The sequence below is a fragment of the Porites lutea genome, chromosome 10 (genome assembly GCF_958299795.1).
Source record: "Porites lutea chromosome 10, jaPorLute2.1, whole genome shotgun sequence".
Classification (NCBI taxonomy): Eukaryota; Metazoa; Cnidaria; class Anthozoa; order Scleractinia; family Poritidae; genus Porites; species Porites lutea.
This window is the reverse complement of record NC_133210.1, coordinates 14947577-14967656: the sequence shown is the minus strand read 5'-3', so window position 1 is coordinate 14967656 and position 20080 is coordinate 14947577. Positions and strand designations below refer to the sequence as shown.

At 38.9% G+C, this 20080-nt stretch overlaps 1 protein-coding gene across 1 annotated transcript; it reads right to left on the bottom strand.

Moving 5' to 3' along the window:
- Nucleotides 1–1994: 1994 nt before the first annotated feature.
- Nucleotides 1995–16471, bottom strand: LOC140949571 (uncharacterized). Its single transcript, XM_073398729.1, has 7 exons — nt 16381–16471; nt 14459–14620; nt 14218–14295; nt 13207–13274; nt 11356–11442; nt 3463–6651; nt 1995–2378 (listed from the first exon to the last, which is right to left on the bottom strand). Exons 1-6 carry the CDS (start codon nt 16469–16471, stop codon nt 3481–3483), a joined length of 3657 nt encoding a protein of 1218 aa, XP_073254830.1. The 3' UTR covers nt 1995–2378; nt 3463–3480.
- Nucleotides 16472–20080: the final 3609 nt, after the last annotated feature.

Sequence of the window (20080 nt, the reverse complement as noted above, 5' to 3'; positions counted from 1 at the left end):
ACAATCATGGGTTTTGACATGTTTATCAAATATCAATTATCGATCGAGAACTACCCGCACTGAAAAGTTTAGAGCTTGAATTTTCGCCTAAGTTAAAAATTCCATAATTTTTTGACAAAATACCTGATAGAATCGTTCTTGATGTGCTCTTTCGTGTGTTTAGGTATTCTTAATCATCTTTTAATGCCCTAACATCTTCATTCACAATGTTTTTAAACCTTGCGGCCATCTTGGCACCAAGACGTACGAAACGTTGCCATGGCAAATTTGTAATTTCACAAATGAAATTATAAATTTACGCTGAGATTTCGCTCCAAAATTAAGAAAGAAATTGTCACCCATTATATTACGATAATAAATTATCCTGATAAATGCAGAGAAGATCATCACGCAATATATCAAACCTGAGACGTAGTGTTCCATCACCAGATGAAACACTGAGAAGAGAGTCTAGTAACCACAAGGTCATACTATCAACTCCTGTTGGGAGTACTCAGATTTTCTCTTCAGAGCCACCTGTAGCCTCCTCCTCCCATGCAGGCATTTTTAGGGGAGTCGTATTTCCTCTCTCCCCCTTATAAAAGTTAGGGGGGGAGAAAATACGACTGTCCTAAAAACGCCTGGGTGGGAGGCTAAGCCACCCGTGTACCGACTGCAAAAACATCTTTCGATTTCTTAAATCATGATTTTGAAATTTTTCCAGGATTATAATGATATATAAGCTGTATGTAAAAGTAGCTCTCACTGTTTTCTTTTGTCACTGTAGGCTAGGAAACGTACTCCTCAGAAAGCACATTAGTACATCAAAAGTCGATGACCTCACATCTTACTTGCTTCTCGACAATGGGAAGCCATTCGATGTTCCATAAAAGCCTTACTCAACAGGACAATGATCTCAGTTGATAAAAATCCACAACTTCCTTAATTTATGGTAAATGCATGGTGAATAATGGCCCCAGGAGCGTATTTAACTTTACCCTCCCAAAGCTCGTGGATGTAGTTGCAAAAACGGCGACATTCTCTACTCCAAATCTACTCAATTCCGGAGTATTTACCTTGTGCTAAAAAAAATACTTTACCTGTGAAGCGCTAGTAACAATTCATGTACATTACGCTGTCCCTATTTTACTGTCTAAAACCGTCAAAATAACTAGATATCAACGTGGCCTCTTACAGGGGCACTGTGGTAAAAAATGTCTTGTTCTACAGATATCGTGCGCTTTTCCCGTTTACATCGCAGCACGATCTCACTTGACCTAAAAAATGATTTAATGACATTCATGTAGCAGTAGTGACTTGAACTGTCACTCCATAAAATGGCTTAAAATTCGAGGGGAAAAAGTGATTGTGAATAATAAAATTTGAAATGATTAATTATTGAACAAAGACAGGATACACTTGCCAACTTATATCTATTTAGCTCGTGTAATGATCATGGGATCAGGCCTGCCTCCACTAGCTTTGCTATTTGGAGGCTTGTCTTAAATGTTTTGTAATTCCATTACGAATTCAAATAAAAATTATGTACTCGCGAAACCATCACAAGAGCGCGCTCGCCTAAATACGGTTAAGCAACAAGTCGGAGGTCGTCTAGTGCATCGCTGAATTGTATCAGCCAAAGCATTTTATAGAACGTGTGCAATAGAAATGTTGCCTGTTTTCCCTCTTCTCGAGTGTTTCCTAAAATTTCTCAAGTGCTCATGTAACTCAACAACGCGCGAGAAACGTTTCTTTACTATCGCGTGCTAATCCTGGTGATCAGAAAAGATCGCGTGCACTCCTATTTATACGCACGAACAACATAGTACCGAGGCGTGCAGAGCGAACTATAAGCTGCTAAATAGAACTTGACTATCTACACAACGTAACAACTATAAATGTGTAAAATCTGAGCTAAAGCCTTAACTGAAAGTAATCCGTTTACAAAGCGGTTATTATCATACTATTAAATGTTAATTACAACAAGAAAAATTCTATTTTCGTGTCAGTTTAAAGTGTACGATAAAAATGTACTCTTTGTCCAAGGCTTAAAAAGTAAAAATCGAAAGGAGTCCGAGTTTGTAAACGTCTTTGCTACGGTTGAACTTGAAGAAAAGTGAGCTAAATAGGTTCATCCACATGGTGATCACTAAAAGTTAATACTGTACGTGGTTTTTCGTTGGTGCTTCGAGCAGTACTGCAAATCCTTTTTTGGTAACTACTAGGGAAGACATGAAAAGCAGACTTTAGAACCTGCCTCAGCCTCAGGTGCAGCCTTGCAATCCTTATTTTTCTACTGGTGTCAGCATCTGTCGTGGTAACGCTGCACCCTCTGAAACAATCAGCTAGTAGAGTATGCCAAGAAACACCCTATGGCTTTCAAAACTTACATCACTGAGCTGCAAAAATAAAAATATTGCAAAATATTAGCTATCAGATCCAGACCAGGGCAGGTCCTTTCAAGATAAATGGTTATACAGTAACACTTTCCGCAAGTTATTACCTTGATGAGAGGACATACAGCGATATGAAGCCAATCTACTTTGCTCATTGTAATTCGATTAAAAATTAAGAGGAACGTTTTGCGGGTCAGTTGCCCAGTTAGAAATAAGTTAAGTTACAAATTGCGAATAAGCTTTAAACATAGATGTACGTTTCCAAAAGTAGCTTTACAATGTTAAACTAAAGGAGTCCTTTGGTTAAAAAAGCATAAAATACCATAAAGAGATGACGGCTTCATATTGTAACAGTAGGGCAACCTGGTGTCATGACTTTCATCCCAGTTTTACTCAGTTACAATTAGAGTGCTGTCACATAACCTACAACTACAAGTGTAATTTATCTAGCGCTACTAATTTACTTTCCTGTTTATTTTGGCTTGTGTTCACTTTGTAGCACTTTTTGGTGTTTAACTTATTGTAATTCACTACTTTCCATGTTTATCCCTCTAAATTTTGCATAACCATTGCCTTCGCTTTCTCGTAGGACGACTGTAACACCCAGGAGAAATTGGAAGGAATGTTTGCGGAAAATTTTGGGAGGGGTGGGGGTGGGTGTAAACAAGGTGAATTATGGTCTTTGTGAAAATGGTGAATAACGGAGAATAGGATATAATATATCAAGCATGAGACGCAGTGTTTCATCACCAGATGAAACACTGAGAGGAGAGTTGAAAATACGACGCGCAGCAGGATATTTTTGACGAACTTCGAGGTGTTTAATCTAGTGATGAAACATTGTGTCAACTGCTTGATATTACTTCTCAAACGAAATGATTTTAGAAGGAGAAATTAAGGATGCAAAAATCAGCAGTTTTTCATCTTATTTCCAAACACTCATTAAACATTAATTTCCTTTGTATTTTCTTTATGAATTATTAATGAGTTTGAGTAGTGTAGATGAAAGTCTATTTGAATTAACTCTACAATTGAAAGAAAAGCTTGTCAAAATATTGTTCATAAAATACAAGATTTATGACGTTACCTCGGCATTGTGGGTTTTCTATTCGTTCCCAGCAAATTCCAATGTGACGTCATCACCAATAAGCACGAACGGTGCCCAATACTTGACTGCATTAAACTCCTCAGATTCTCTCATACAGTTCATTGTTTGATTCAAGGATTCACTAGCACTTATCCCTTTCACAAGATGGTGATAGAAATTTTTCATGAATTCTAAAGTGGCTTCATCATCGATTGCCCATAACGACACAAGAACAGAACGAGCACCAGCACCCAAAAATGCTCGTGCTATACCGACCACACCCTCGGCTTTGATCTCCCCACGAGCACTGTGACAGCAACTGAGTACAACTAGTCTTGCTCGCATCTGAACACCCAGTACGTCTCTCATTGTCAAAATGTTCTCTTTCACACCTTCTGTTGACGCTAGAGCAATCTCTCCCGTTTCCATATTGCCATGTGCAGCGATGTGCACCAAGGCAACAGAACCGAGTCGAGTTAAAACCTCATCCTTTGTGGCCTGTGTTCCCAGTACAGGTGTGATGCCAAGCATTCTGCCAATCATTTCTACTTCCTCCCTTGCACATGGTAGTGGTTGACGCTCTGTCAAAGGATCACCCACAAGAAGTGCACCTGACTTGTGATGGTAATCTACCTGACAATCCTCAATCATTTTCAAGCTGGTGAGGGATGGAGCCACGCGAATTTTGAATGATTCACATAAGTACTTGGAATCTGGGCCCTTGAATGCACCAAAAGGGGCCAAGCAAAGTGGACCCTCAGGGATGAAGATGAGTTCGCTACCTAAAAACAGATCTTGAATAGGCTCAATCATGATTTCATACAATGTGCTTAAGGCATCTTTTGTAAGGCCTAAGTTTTGGGTCTCTCTGCCATACTGAGGTGATCTCTTAGCTACAAGGCTTTCATCCCTCGCCAATTCAAGTGATCGATCCTCGCACTTGAAAAGACTTCTGGTACCAATTTCCTGGTGCAGAACTTGTAAAAGATCCGTAAAGAAAATGTTTACTTCATCCCGCGAATCGATTTGTTTCGTTTTTAATTCAACATCCTTTCCCCTTTGGCAGACCCAGATGTTTAATTCGTTCTCTCCAAATGCCATAAAAAATGTATTTGGAGAAGGGTAACTAAGCAGGTCATTTACTGATTTGTTTCCTGTACCTGATCTAACATCACTCCTTTCGACATCACTCCTTTTGAAGGCATAATTTAATTCAAGAAGGTCTTTTAAGCCTTGTGCTCGTCCTTGCTCGGCTGAAAACAGAGCCTCTGTAACTTTGCCTTCTGCTAACAACAAACGCCAAAGTGAAGTGTATACTATTGGGTAATTATCACGTAAACTTATTTTCCACTCGTCGTTCAATTCAAGGCGATCTCTGATATTATTAAACAAAGTGATTCCTAGCTGATAATATTCAATAGCCACTGGAACTTGGCCTAGAATTTCAAAACATTTCCCAAGATTGGAACATGTTACTCCCTCTCCCAAGGTGTCACCCAGTTCTTTAGCAGTTTTCATGCAACGTTTATGGTAGTCTATGGCTGTTTTAAAATCTTCCAGACTATAATAGGCATTGCCAAGATTGCAATACGCCTTTTCCTCTAAAGATCTGTCACCCAATGCTTTCGCAATCTTCAAAACACTTTTATGGTAGTCTATGGCTGTTTTAAAGTCTCCCAGACTTTGATAGGCGTTGCCAAGATTGCCATGAGCTACTCCTTCTCCGGGTGCGTCACCTAATTCTTTGGAAATGTTTAGCGCATGCGCATGGTATTCTATGGCTGTTACATAGTCTCCCAGACTATGATGGGTGTTTCCAAGATTTCCATACGCTCTTTCTTCGCCCAATCTGTCACCCAATGCTTGCGCAATATTCAGGTCACGCTTATGGTAGTCACTTGCTGTTTTAAAATTTCCCAGACTGTAATAAACGTTGCCAAGGTTGCCATAAGCTTTTCCTTCTCCGGATCTGTCACCCAATTGTTTCTCAATTTTCAGGTGACGTTCATAGTAGTCTATGGCTGTTTTGAAATCTCCCAGACTGTCATAAGCGTTTCCAAGATTGCAATACGCAGCTCCTTCTCCGGACCTATCATTTAGTTCTTTTGCAATTTTGAGGTGATGTTCATGGTAGGCTATGGCGCTTTTAAAATCTCCCAAACTTTGCTTGGTGTTGCCAAGATTACTATACGCTTTTCCTTCTCCGGATCTGTCCCCCAATCTTTTCGAAGTATTTAGAAGACGTTCATAGCAGTCTATAGCTGTTTTAATATTTCCCAGACCTTTATGAGCGTTGCCAAGATTTCCGTACGCTATTCCTTCTCCGGGTCTGTCACCAAATTCTTTCGCAATTTCCAGACTACGTTCATGGTAGTCTAATGCTGTTTCAAAATCTCCCAGCCTGAGATAGGCGTTGCCAAGATTGCTATACGCTCTTCCTTTCCCCGATCTGTCCCCCAATTCTTCCACAATTTTCAAGTCATTCTCATGGTAACTTAATGCCGTTTTAAAATCTCCCAGATGTCGATAAGCGTTGCCAAGATTGCAATACGCCTGTCCTTCTCCGGATCTGTCACCTAATTCTTTTGCAATTTTCAGGTCACGTTTATGGTAGTCTACTGCTCTTTTAAAATCTCCCAGACTGTGATAGGCGTTGCCAAGATTTCCATACGCTCTTCCTTCTCCAGATCGGTCACCCAGTTCTTCGGCAATTTTAAGGTGAAGTTCGTGGTACTTAATTGCTGTTTTTAAATCTCCCAGACTTCGATAGACGTTGCCGAGATTGCCATACGCTTTTCCTTCTTCCGATCTGTCATCCAATTCTTTCGCAACTTTCAGATGACGTTCATGGAAGAGTAAGGCTGTTTTGAAATCTCCCATTCTGTGATGGGCGTTGCCAAGATTTCCAAACGCTCTTCCTTCTGCCAGTCTGTCCCCCAATTCGTTGGCAATTTTTAGGTGACGTTCATGGTAGTCTTTGGCTGCTTTAAAATCTCCCCGAATGTGATGGGCAACGCCAAGATCGTCATACGCTCTGCCTTCTTTCGTTCTGTCACCCAGTTCTTTGGCAATTTTCAGGTGACGCTCATGGTAATCTATGGCTGTTTTGAAATCTTCCAGACTATGATGGGCATTACCAAAATTGCTGATGTTCTCAGCAGTTGTGTTTGTCGCCTTCGTGCACGTTTCCTGCAGAACAAGTCATGTACAATTTATAAAATCATATTTTACTTCGTAGTTTCATAAATTTTAAAACTCTCACGTGGAAATAAACGCCGAACTATTCTTTTTGCAAACGGACCAATAACATTCATAAATTTGAGGGCTGTTTCCTGAGAGGTCAGGAAAGTTCAAACGGTTTTAAAGTTTTCAACGGTTGCATAGTATTTGTATTTTATTGGTCAGTTTACAAAAAAACTTGAGTGTCTTTTGTTTTCAAAAAACGTTGTGATTGTGATTGGATAATCTGCTTCCAAGTGCTCCAGATCGAGAAGTCGCACTAAAAAATGGTGTCATAATGCGGTCTGTGAGTTTATTTACCATCAGAGTTTGTAGCGTTAAGATCTGACCTGTTGAACTCTATAAATTAAACAACAGTGTACAGTGTACGTGATGGTTATAAGTGCGGTAATTACCTAGAAATCGGTAGAAATTTTCACCACGCTGTTTTTACTTCCGCTCATCGATTTACTTTTGTTTTGAAAGTCATTGAAGAGGAATAAGCCAAAAGCAGAAGTCGGAGAAGCTACCGATTATAGTAAACATTTTTGGTTGTGAGGGAACAGTCAAGAGTTGAAGGCATAGAGATGCGAAAAATAACGGTATTAGAAACGTTGGAACATGTACTTTTAGCAGTCGCATTTCGCAATATGGCAACCGGCGTCTACAGGGAAAGATTCCCTGCACGTCCAATGGTGAATTACTTAATGTAACTTACGCCGTCCGGTTAACCACAGTCGGTCGGAGCTCTTTTATTGAAAGAAATACATATTTTGTCAAAGAGAAGGCTTGAGGCCGCCCTGTTTCATCGCAAATCCGTGCTTCGTTTGGCTTGCATGGCGTGTGTGTTCTTACTGTACTACTGAAGATGAAAGCTTAACAGTTTGACATGACGAACCCCGTGTCACGACACAAAGATACACGAAAACATGACGACAGCCACACAAAATTGACAAAAACTGATTTAATGGCTTATGATTTGGTAAGGTCATTCTACAGGCATAAACCAAAGTGGAATTAATTGTACTTTGAGCCATAACACATAGTAAGCTTATTAAGTGAATGACATTCAAGGTCATTCATAAACACTCGACATATTTTATCTTACTTGATTCAATCCTGTCGCACAATCCTGTCGCGTAACCATCCTTTTGCTTTTTTTAGTGCATGCAGAGAAAATAAGTTCGCAGTCCGTATAGCTATCCTGTGAACCCGTACGATCTCTACGGATTTGTGAATATTCCAGAACGAACGAGACGGCGTCATGAATGCTTGCTAAATCATCAATAACGCGACGGCATTCTCGCCCCAGTTTCTTATCGGAATTTTCGCAGCGCGAGGTCACAAAATAACGTTCCCGTTCTGTTGCTAAATCAGCCTGTTGTAGCGAGGCAAAACCCCGCAGTCACGCGTTCGCCTTCTTTGCTAAGATTTACAGAGAGATCTGGTTGAGTGCTGAAAATGATCTAATTGACGCCCACACTCAATTATATACGTCTCCTGATTTATAAACGTCCCCTTGGTTTAGTTTTAAGTTTGTACTTAAGGCGCTATAATTTTTCACTTTCTTACGTGATTATCAAGGGTTTGCGCATTAAATCTTAAATGTCATGTTTAAAATGAGAATAGGCTAACTATGACAACACAATGACCCTAAACGAGTATTCTGACACTGCGATTTGACTGAGAGCGATATGGTCCTCTTCTCTATAAGTATCAATGGGTGGACTGGATATTCTACAATTTGATTTGACATTTTCGCTAAAAGGTTTTTTTTTTTGCTAGTCAAATTTATAAGAATAAACGCCTCTATCTGAGATATTATTTAACAAAGGGATGAATGCAAAGGGTTCGTGGTTCTAGATCAAGACTAGGGAGGGCAAAGATAGAAAATTCCTTGCACCTAGTATACCTACCTTAAAAGAGGGGACTTTTCGATTTAGGGGAATCAACGCGAGGCTTCTCGTTGGCCTTTCCGACGATTTTTCTGGTGCCTTTATTTATATCGAGCAATTTTTTTCTGACTGAATATCTCCAGGACTTTTTCTGTTTCTACTTATAATGTTTACCACGTAATAAAAATTTAAAATCGAGGGAACTGGCTATCTTACTTTGAAACGTATTAAAATTAATGTACAGAACATGAAAGATACAATCACTTACTTCATATATAGATCTAGAAATGCAAATGAAAGGAATTTGATTCGGTTGTCGAGTTTCAATTAGAAAGTAAAGCTGACCAGCTAACAAGTCCAAAAATGGCTGTGTTTGTTAACGTAAACATGAGGATGAAGCCTTTGATTAACGCCTAAGATAAAAGATACGTTCCTTGAGTAGTTGACCCAGACGCCTTTGCAAGTGTTTGTTTCACTGGTCGAAACTGATTGCTGGGTCTCCAAGGCAGTGGACACTGGCTGCATCCAAAGCCGATACTTTTCCCCGCATACCCTCAAAATGTTTAAGGAAAAACTCCCTGAAAACACGGTTAAGTCTAGTTTTCCCATCTTTGATAACAATATTGTGAGCATCAACCGCAACCTAGAAAATGTAGAATTGTTATTAGATGAACTTGATTTCCACTTTGATATAATTGGTATCTCGGAAACAAAAATTACAAATTCTAATGAGAGTAACGCCCATCCGTGCATTTCAGGTTATGTTTTTGAGCATGTGCCAACACCACTGGCCTCCGGAGGCACTGGCCTCTTTGTTGATCAATCTCTAAACTACAACGTTCTTGAAAAAACTTCAGATGAGGCATTCCAAGCCCTCTGGGTTGAAATCTCTTTTTTCAACCACTAAAGCATCGTTTGTGGAATAATTTATCGCCAGCACAATTCGCCCGATTATTTCCTAACGTATCTAGATAAGACAAAAGAAAAAATGGTCTCAGATGACAAGGACGTTCAAAACAATTTGTGACTTTAATATAGATCTACTCAAGTGTGAATCATCTCAAATAAGCCAGGATATTTTAATCTCTCTTCGAAGACTATGTTTATAAGTGCAAATCTCCAATTTCATCCTTCCTTTTTCAACCTGTTTTACACGAAGAATTACCGTCAGAAATATTACTTGTACCGTATATATGATATAAATCTTATGGTTTATGCTCCTCTCTACCAAACTATTCAAATGTTCAAGTGCCGCCATAACTCATGTCCTTACAGAGATACTTAATACATCACATCCATCAAATTAAGGACTTATCCATCAAAACTCAAAATTACAAAAATTACGCCAGTATTTAAGAGTGACGATGATACGGACGCAAAGAACTACAGACCTATCTCTTTACTTTCAAATTTTAATAGTATTTGAGAAAACAATTTTCAAATTGACGAGCTATATAAAGAAATACGATCTTCTGTATTCCTAACAATACGGCTTTCGTAAGGGGCAGTCAACCCAACACGCAATACTGGACATTGTTAATGATATACAGACAGACATGAATCAGCCATTGATATCTTGTCGAGTATTCCTTGATCTTAAAAAAGCCTTCGACACAATCAATCGCGACATTTTGCTTGATAAGCTCAATCACTATGGCCTTTGTGGAATAATTAATGAATGGCTCTCCTAATATCTCAAAAATCGCACGCAAACAACGCAAGTAGGCTACCATATATCAGATAAAGCCGTCGTTGGATGTGGTGTTCCTCAAGGATTAATTCTTGGACCATTGCTTTTCTTGCTCTATGTCAATGATATCCACAGGTGCTCGAATAAATTTAGGTTTTTGTTCTTCGCAGACGACACTAACATTTTCTATGCGGACAAAACTCTGAAAGATCTTGAGACAATAGTCAACAATGTGCTAGAAAACCTTTATAACTGGTTGACAGGCAAAAAACAAACTCTTAACATTAATATATCCAAATTTGTAATTTTCCATCCTTACCAAACGCGACTTACTTACAAAACTTTGCATGTTTGATAATGAAAAGAATAAATATACTCGTCTCGAGTCTAAAGTTGAACCAAAATACCTGGGCGTTCTTATTGATCAGAATCTCTCTCGGAAATACTACATTGATTCTGTTGTTACAAAAATTAATAAAAATGTTGGGCTAATTGAAAAGCTACACCACCCTGTACCTCGACCAATACTAGTCTGGATCGGCCACTGACTATATTTAACCTATGGCCTTAGCTTGCTCCCTGGGGTCGGGCATGCAAGACTTATCTTAGTAAAATTCTAATTCTTCAGAAAAGAGCGCTTCGTTTGCTGTACTTCGCAGACTGGCATGGCCATGTAATTCCTTTATTTCTCGAAGCTAACGTGCTTCCAACAACTTTTCTTTATTATGAGTCCGTATCAACCTTAATGCGCGATATCAATAATGATAAAGCCCCACCAAACATGTTAAATTAATTTCAGAAAACGTCTTATATTAACTCATACAATACACGATCGTCTACGTCTGGAAAGTTCTATGTTAAAAGTTCTAGACTAGAAATACAAAACAATTCTTTCTCTCGGCTCGGAGCAAAGCTGTGGAATAAGATACCACCCTATACAACGGATCTTCCAAAGTAGCTTTTAAAAGAGTTCTCCGCAAATTGCGAAGCAAACTATTCAAGTTTTGTATTTTTGTACAAAGAATAAAGTTGTTGTTGTTGTTGTTACCTACAACGAAGTATAAATGTAATTTTTTTTTTCATCCTTACCTTTTCTTGGTGGCTTCCTTGCAGTTTGCTTTTTTCTTTCATAGACCAGCTCCGAATTCCCAACAACTTCTGGTTATTCGAGTCAATCTTTCATTAGTTAAATTGTTCAGTTAACAGTCATATATTAAATAAACAAATTGCAAAGCTACCCAACTTGAAATATAGTATTTCTTATTAGTCACATAACCCCAATAGTGTCTCTGATTGCAAATTACTTAATAATAATAATTTTTTATGTAGCAGCCTCCCGATTATCAAAATTAAGTTTGCTAATTTGAGAAGGGGATACATGTTCTTGCCTGAGGGAACCTCGTGTAAGAGAAAAGGTGTAGAAGGCCTAAATGTAATAAACGACCCTAAATGTAATAAAGTCCTAAATGTAATAACATTTTGTCCTAAATGTAATAACAATTTGCCCTAAATGTAATAAACTCTTAAGTTGCCAATTTCAGTAATTACTCGAATAAACGCCGCCCTCAAATAAGCGCCGCGGGGCTTATTCGTGTGAATACGGTACTAAGCGGTATTACTATGGCATTAAGCACCGCTCTCAAATAAGCGCCGCATTTTTGGAAAAAAGTTGTTAAGCTCCGCGGTGCTAATTCTCGTAAATTTGGCACATTTCCTTATGCACTGTGAAACTTAATGTTTAAATTGCTTGTAAATGACAAAGTAACAGTATTTTTCTAAAAAAGCACTATTCAAGCAACTGGAAAAAAGTTTTCTATTGTTTTTATAAAATAACTTTCCCGAGAAAAAAGAAAAACTCTTTGTTTAGGTTACTGATTAAAACAGAAACTCTTACCAGTCGCGAAGTCTTGTACATGGAGCTTAATGTACGTGTAATCAGTTCTTGTTTTGCAATAAAGATGCTTTCCACAAAAGAGTTTTTCTCGCTTAAAACGTCAGCTTAAGCGAAAAAAAATTGGCACAGCATGTTTGTAGAGATTTTCCAAGTTTCATCCGACGAGGGAATGGGTAAATAAAGTAAATTTGTCGAGTTTTCAACTCAAAAACATTTTAAAATTCGTGCTTGTGTGATTAGCTCGCGAAGAGCAAAACATCTTGAGTTCACACATGTTTACAAGCTCTCATGCAAACACATCTCTCGGCCAATCAGAGCGCGCGCGTACTATCTTAGTTATTTATAAACGTTGTTATCAGCTGTGCAGTAGTCCTTAGGGCCTGTTTACATGGAGGTGGGGGACCCCAGATAGGTGAGGTAACATGCGGCGGGTCACCCCACCTATCATGTAAACGTAATCAAATTAAAATGAGAGATTATGTGAACAGGAGGGTTACCCACCAAAGCGGGCTACCTCACCTACCTGGGTTCCCCCACCTCCATGTAAACAGGCCCTTAGACTTCTCGTTTTTTGTTCTTAATATTTTAGCTGATTAGATCTCTTTTCTAGAGATCCAACGTTGACAAGCAACAGGGTCTTCGTCCCATAATTAACACAATTACTGGACAATATAAAATTGAGCTATCCGTGAAACTGGTATTATGATGCTATGATCCCGACCGAACCGGGTTGAAAATTTGCTGAATTTTTGTGTCATAAAGTTGCATTCTCACATGGAAGTAGTCTTTGTCTTCTGGTTAATTCTCCCATGTACGACCATATACAGTTTCTTGTTCCAGAGCCTAGAAATACACTTTCTTTTGATTCAGTTTCGTTAAGTCTTGGTAACCGAGCGTTTTCTTTGAATCCTAGGGAATGGGCGGTGGACACGCGGTGTTCTCTCTTAAACGAGCGGCGGCACCTGTGCTCAGGATTCAAAAAGAACTCTTGGTTAGGGAAATTGAATCCAAATGAAAATTATTCTATCAACTTTAGGAAAGGATACTGCTAATCCTTTATCACACCAAGTGATGGCTTCGTCAAACTTTTTCAACTGAACGCAGGCACTTGCACCTGTAAATACAAAAAGTATAGCTTAGCACCAACACATTTCATGCATCTAATGCTGATTATGTTGTTTGTAGTATCAAGGGAAGGACTATTTGAAAATTTGTGTGGGCGATGAAAGGCAAGCGGAAACAACGTACGGCGAAAAGAAATCATGTACATGGAACAGTCCAGGATAGGACAATTGCACAGCCAACATTACATCTACTGCGCATTTTCTTGTAGCGATAACTGCGCAGGTTTACAAACATTGCATTATGATATCCCATGCTACAATGTTATAAACAGTGGCAGCAGCTTTAGTGAAAGCTTCTGATAGAGAAGAGACTTAACCTGTTGTACACCAGACCGATCAAAGATGGAGTCAAAAAATCATAGTAAATACAGCTGCAGCTGAACGTTAAAACAGAACTAGAAGAACATCACGTTTGTTGTCAAGGCGAGACGGGAAATGAGGAGATCGTTAACTACTCGCAGATGTAGAGTGGTTCTTCCATAGGTTGACTGGTCTTAGAAGAACAGAGTACATTTGAGAAAGTTCGGAAATTTTTGATATTGTGCTGAAACATTCGGTTGCCGTGGTTACAGGCCATTTGGTTCGCCACAATCTTATCATCCTTGGAAAGAAATTTCAGGGATTGATCCAGGTGTTTTTTCTCAGGAGGGTCCAACCTGAACACCCTGGTGAAGCTAATAATTTCCATCCTTCTACGTCGTTACACATTGTTTTTTTTTTTACAACAGTACTTGTGAACACGAAACATTCTACTCATAAAAATCAATCGCCTCTTGTGTTAAAATTCGTAAAAGATGAACTTTCTCTGTTCAGATTTAATTAAAACTGATCAAGTCCCATGGTTAAAAGGCAACATGAACTACCAAGTTCTGTTTCTCAGCCAGGAAATGGATTCGACACTAAATTTTGACGACGGGACTATAGCTAACTTACCTCGCACAAAAGCTTTCAAGAAAGATGGTCGTAAGCCCACGGCAATTTTTGCATCATCCAGTGTTTTAGTGTAATTACCTGTGAAAGAATGAATGCAAAAAGACGATAGAACCATTTCACCACAGTAGTCACATAATCACTGCTAATATTTATAGCAGTTGCTACACTCCCCGCCCCCAAAACGATCCGATAGGCAAAAAGAAATTAATGATATCTAAAACAACTAACAGCAACTTCTCACCCAAATTAAAACGTGCCGCCGCCCTGTTGCTGTACAGTATGGCTTTCAGTTCTTCATCTTTACAGTTCACTTCAATTCCCTCCGTGTAGAATTGAATGGCATTGTTAAAATTGTTCTTCTTGTACTCATCGTTGCCCTCATTTTTGTAGACCTCAGCGATTGCTACAATAAATAATAATAATAATAACAAAAATAATAATTGTCACTTACATAGCACAATTTCCATATGAATACTCAATTGCGCTCCACAGTAGACCGCGAGCGGTCGTCCTTCTTCCCCACGTGCGGTGAGCGAAATAGTGAAATTACGTAAATTAATGGTAAAAAGGAGGAGAGATTGGGGCGGAGAGACTCTTGTTTTTCCTTCGCTCGGGCTTCCGCCCTCGTTTCTCGCGGCTTCGCCGCTGTAACTCAAAACCCGGAGTAGTCAATCGATAAATCGATAAGAATAGATGAATCTGATTTAATTGATATCGATTGTATCGATCAACCGGTAGAAATCGATAACACACTCGTTTCGTTTATCGATTTATCTTGATTTTCAGTAATTTCATCGATTTATATCGGAAAATAGATCAGTCCATCCGCTCATAAAAAAATAAAAACTGAATTCATGAAAGCGATAAATTTGTTGACAATTGGTTTGCAATTGAGAAGTCGAAGGATCAAACAATTACCCTTACTTTCTTTAAAAAAATGTTATCTTTTGTTTAAAACTAGGTTTAAAATCTTCCTCTGATGGTTGATATTGGCCAGGTTTAAAGGCGCTCAATTTTTCACGATTAGACCTGCCACCCTTTCAAAATAACGTCGGTGTAGTTCCGGGTGTAGTTGCATCCCGGAGAAGCCAATAGATAAAAATCGAAATCGATGAAAATAGTTAGCAATCAAGTGATCTTTATCGATCGACTACTCCGGGCTCAAAAGAAAAATAAGAAACTGCTCGCTGTCTAGCTTCACAGAAGTTCTAAAAATGTCAAAAATAATAGTAATAATTACATAAGAGGATACGAGTGAAAATTAAGAACCCTGTCATGAAAAAACTTGGGACAATAAAAATATTTTCAGTTTCATTTTAAAACATGATATACTCGTGGTCGTCCTTATGTCATGTAGTAGGTTGTTCCACAACTTTGGGGCAGCGAACATAAGAGCGCAATTACCAAGGGTCTTTGATGATTTCACTGGAGGAAAGCGGAGTAAGGATCCATCACACAAATAAGAGAAGAAAGTAGGAGCCACGTTATTTAAAATCTTAAAACTAATTAAAATTTCCTTAAAATCGATGGTTTGCCTTACAGGTAGCCAGTGCAAATCCCGTAATATTGGCGTGACGTGACAAAATTTAGGCACTGAATATACCTAGCGAGCAAATGCGTTTTGAATTCCCAGGAGCTTTAAGAGAAGACTGTTAGGCAAACCGTAGAATATGACATACCAATTACAATTATTTTAGTCAGTGCATTTCTAACTTTTGAAGTAGAACTTGCGTGATATTAAGTCGTGTTTGTTTAACTTGCGAATACATTATTCCGATATATTAAAATTCATACTTGGCAGCGAGGCTTGGGGTAATAAAGCAAAAGAAATCATCTTGAGGCTCAGCAATGAATAGTACATTTCTTTTGTTTTATTCCCCCAAGCCTCGGAGCCACGTATGAATATAAAAAAAATTGAAAAAATTAAAAATAAAAATGGTCTATTTTCTGTGATTTTATAATTTCTTCTTTAACTTCTGCAACTGCTGAGATGAAATTAAGACATCGTAAGCTTATCTTTTACGAATATTGAATAAAATGGCTTAAACTCAATATTATAATTACCCTCACATCCTAAAAAATAGATAGCTAAGGGCGTTAGCCGGGCGAAAGTTATCCGCTGTCGACATGATAACGAAACAGCTGCAGCATGTTGTTCCTCACCTCTTAAATTGTCATCACCAAAGTGCAGTGTTTCCTCAGCAGCTAATGTGGCTTCACCTTCTTTCGAAACTGTGATTGGACTTCTCGCCATGCTTAAAGATTGACGAATTGCTGATGAAGGTTTTCCCTGCCAATAGATTCAGATAGATTATTGTCCGGTGATATTTATCTGTCGTTGAAAGAAAAATTGAGATTGTTGTATATTGTTTTGAAATCGACCTCAGTTATTTTATTGTACGAAGTTGTGTTCCAGAAGTTGGGACAACTCACGGTAACATCATGGATAACGTAACTTGGAAAGGGCTGAGGTCTTTTTCTAGGGACACCCAACGACGGTTTCCTCCTTTATAAATTGAAAACTCCTCTTAGGCTATCCAGAGTACTTTTAGATCTCTAGAAAGGCATTCTAAGCGGCGCAATAAAATTCGTATCTGTTCGGTCATCCTAGGGGAAGTTGCGTCTTTTCGAAATTACAAGGGCTTCAGAATTATTTTCCCGAAAATTTTAGATGTAATTTTTTATTATTATTATTACTGAACATACACCTAATTGCAATAAGGTTGTCATAGGAAAAAGCAAAAAGCATAAAGTTAAATAGGAATTAATTAGCATGTAATTATCATAGCTTGCAACATTCACGACACAAACGCTTTAATATAACTGAATATTAATCACGTAATATGAGAGAAATCATTTGCATCAGTTTCTTGGTGTCATTCTAATGCAATTCGAGGCTGATTCATCTAGCGAATTTCAAACGTGGTCGAATTACAAAGGTAAATCGGATAACTACTAAAGAAATAATGGCTCCATTTTTTTCAATAAATAGAGCCTGGGGTAAATTCCAGGAACGCGACGCGTGTTTTAGATTAGTGCTAAATAGAAAAGCGAGTCTGCGTATGGTTTGCAGTGCACAACAACATCTGATCACAATTTTCAAGCAACAAATCAGGGGTGTAGGCAAGACTTTTCATCGCGGAGAGGCCAGGGTAAGGGGGTCCTCCGCCAGTTCCTCACCTGGGCCACCAAGCAAGCTTCGTTTGTCAGGACATAATAGATTGGCGACTGAAAGTGCGACAACTGAGACAACATTGCTCGCGTCAATTTACCTTTTTCTTTTTCGAATTGTCGACTTCTGTTGGTGGAGAATCTTGGCTCTAAAATAACTATGGCGCCTGTCTATGTTACAGCACGGAGTTGCGAATGAATTCTTAAATAATTGTTGAATAATTAAAATACGCAAATGTAAATCACACGGCTGATTTATTCCTATTTGGCTTTTTGCTTTTTGCTTTTTTCTATGACAACGTTATTGCAATTAGGTGTATACATGGAGCCTGATCAGAAAATTCGAAAGGACGAAATAACGTTTTTGTAGCTAAAAGTAAAAGAGCTATAGCTAAAATGTGAAGATACCTTATCCTTGTTATCTCAGTTTTGAAGCAGCAAACAGGTAGCGTGGCGACTGGAGAAAGATTCAAATTGCATTTTAAATGATGAGAGCTGAGTTTTTCCCACTTTTTTTCTGACGGAATAACAGCAGCTTATACGCCGCACTGGCTGGTAAGGCCTTCGAAGCATGCTATCACCGAGAACTCTTCTCTGTCACGCCTCCAAAAGTTCTTTTAATTTACACTCTTGTCTCTGACTATATCATTCTTTAGTGAACTATTCTCATTTTTTTTCTCCTAATTCTTTTTTCTTCTCTTTGCATTTCTACCTTAAACTCAAGATCTTTTCTGCACCTTTTTAACCTAAAAGTGAAATGTCCGCTACTGAAAGCAAGACCTATCTGTCCTTACTCGGTTAAGAGTTTTTGTGGTGTCAGCGATGAAACAAAACGAACTGATTGGATATGCAATGTGACAGGCGGAAACCAGTTTTTAATAACCATGCATCAAACCGAGTAACGCAAAAGGCAAATTTCACCCATGTTTACACATGAAAGACACTGAGTTTATTCAAACCCTGACCTAGTGACGCGTGGACATGGCATTGACTACCGTAACGACACTACCGTTGTGACACTATATGACACTGAAACTAGTGATGTGTTGATCTGGTTCCCCCAATAGCTCCCAATATCTAGAACAACCGTCGCAGATGCCTGATTTCTTCATGATGATAATTGAACAGCTACTTTTTCGCATTTCATAGCGAAGGACATGTCATAGCAAAGTTATTAGTCAGTGCTAGAGAAGAACATGTTCAACTGGGTTTATGCTTGACTAAAAATATCACAAGCCTCTTGCCTAAACTTTATAGCAGATAGTTTGTTGTTTGTGCGATCCCCTGGGCTGCAATCTCCCACTCCGCTAATGTATGCTTAACGACTACTACTGACGACAACGTAAATCGTTCGCTTCTCTATTAGTTTCTTTAAAAGTCTGTAATAATCTTACCTCGGTTGATTTCTAAGGCATCAAACGGAACGAGGACACTTCTACTGAAGTCAAGTCACTGACACATGTGATGATATGTTTCTTGGTTTGCCCTATGCAGCTCCATGACTAGGTTTTGCGATAAACTTATTTGTAATTTCTACAGTAGTATTTTTTGAAACGCTGGTGAGCTTGAGTCTTTACCAGAATCGGCAATGTTTGTTTTCAGATGATCCAAATATATGTAAAAGCAATGAAGCAATTCGAATCCTCTCGAAACAGGAAGCCAATTTCACCTTCAGATTCCGAGAAATTGGCACCAGTCTTACGCACCCTTGTCGGGGAGGGGGGAGACCAGAGAGGGCCTAGGAACGAGGTTGCAAGGTGGTGTTACGACAATCTGTCAAAAAGAGAATAATCATTATTTCGAATACAGATTTCATAATCTAATCGGAGAACCTGAGTTGCGGATAATGGGATTAGAAAAGTGTTACGGTCCAAAACTATAACGGTCAGTGTAAAACGCGGACTGAGGACTGCAGACTGCAGACTGCGGACCAGGGGTAAAATGCAGACTGAGTGTAAAATGCAGACTGCAGACTAAGAGTAAAACGCAGGCTGGGGTAAAATGCAGAATAAAGACTGTAGACTTTTTTAAACATTTGTGCTCCTTCTTCTCCAAATCGGTGAAATAGCTAGCCGGTATCATTTACACACTTCGCTTCCTAGTCGAAGTGAATTGCACATTCGCCAGAAGTTTCAATGAACATCCAAACAGCTTAAGTCTGCGTACCTTGATTTGCAATACTTTCATAGAAGGTCATCCAAATTTCCTGCAGAACATCTTTTCTTTGTTGTTGGAATGACTTACTCCCGTTTTTATCGCCATAATTCCTGTACAGTATTTTGGGTCAGCAGCTTTCATTTAAGCGTAAACATTGTGGTGTTGTACCAGTTCACCGTCCCTGGTCACGAATATCGAAAACTTCGCATCAATAGTTGAAGCGTGAAGTCTCTCGGATGGAAAAAAGGTTCAAGATTGCGGTTATGTTTTCGGGTCGTCAACGACGTTCCAGAGAAGAAAGGAATGGATTTGTGAAAGCAGATGTCATCAAGTAAGTGTTCGTTTACATGTATTTGCGGGATTTTTTGCCCTTAAACCCTTCCACGACTACAGTTTATGTTCGGTCTGCATTTTACCCCAGCCTGCGTTTTACTCTTAGTCTGCAGTCTGCATTTTACACTCAGTCTGCATTTTACCCCTGGTCCGCAGTCTGCAGTCTGCAGTCCGCAGTCTGCGTTTTACAGTGACCGAAACT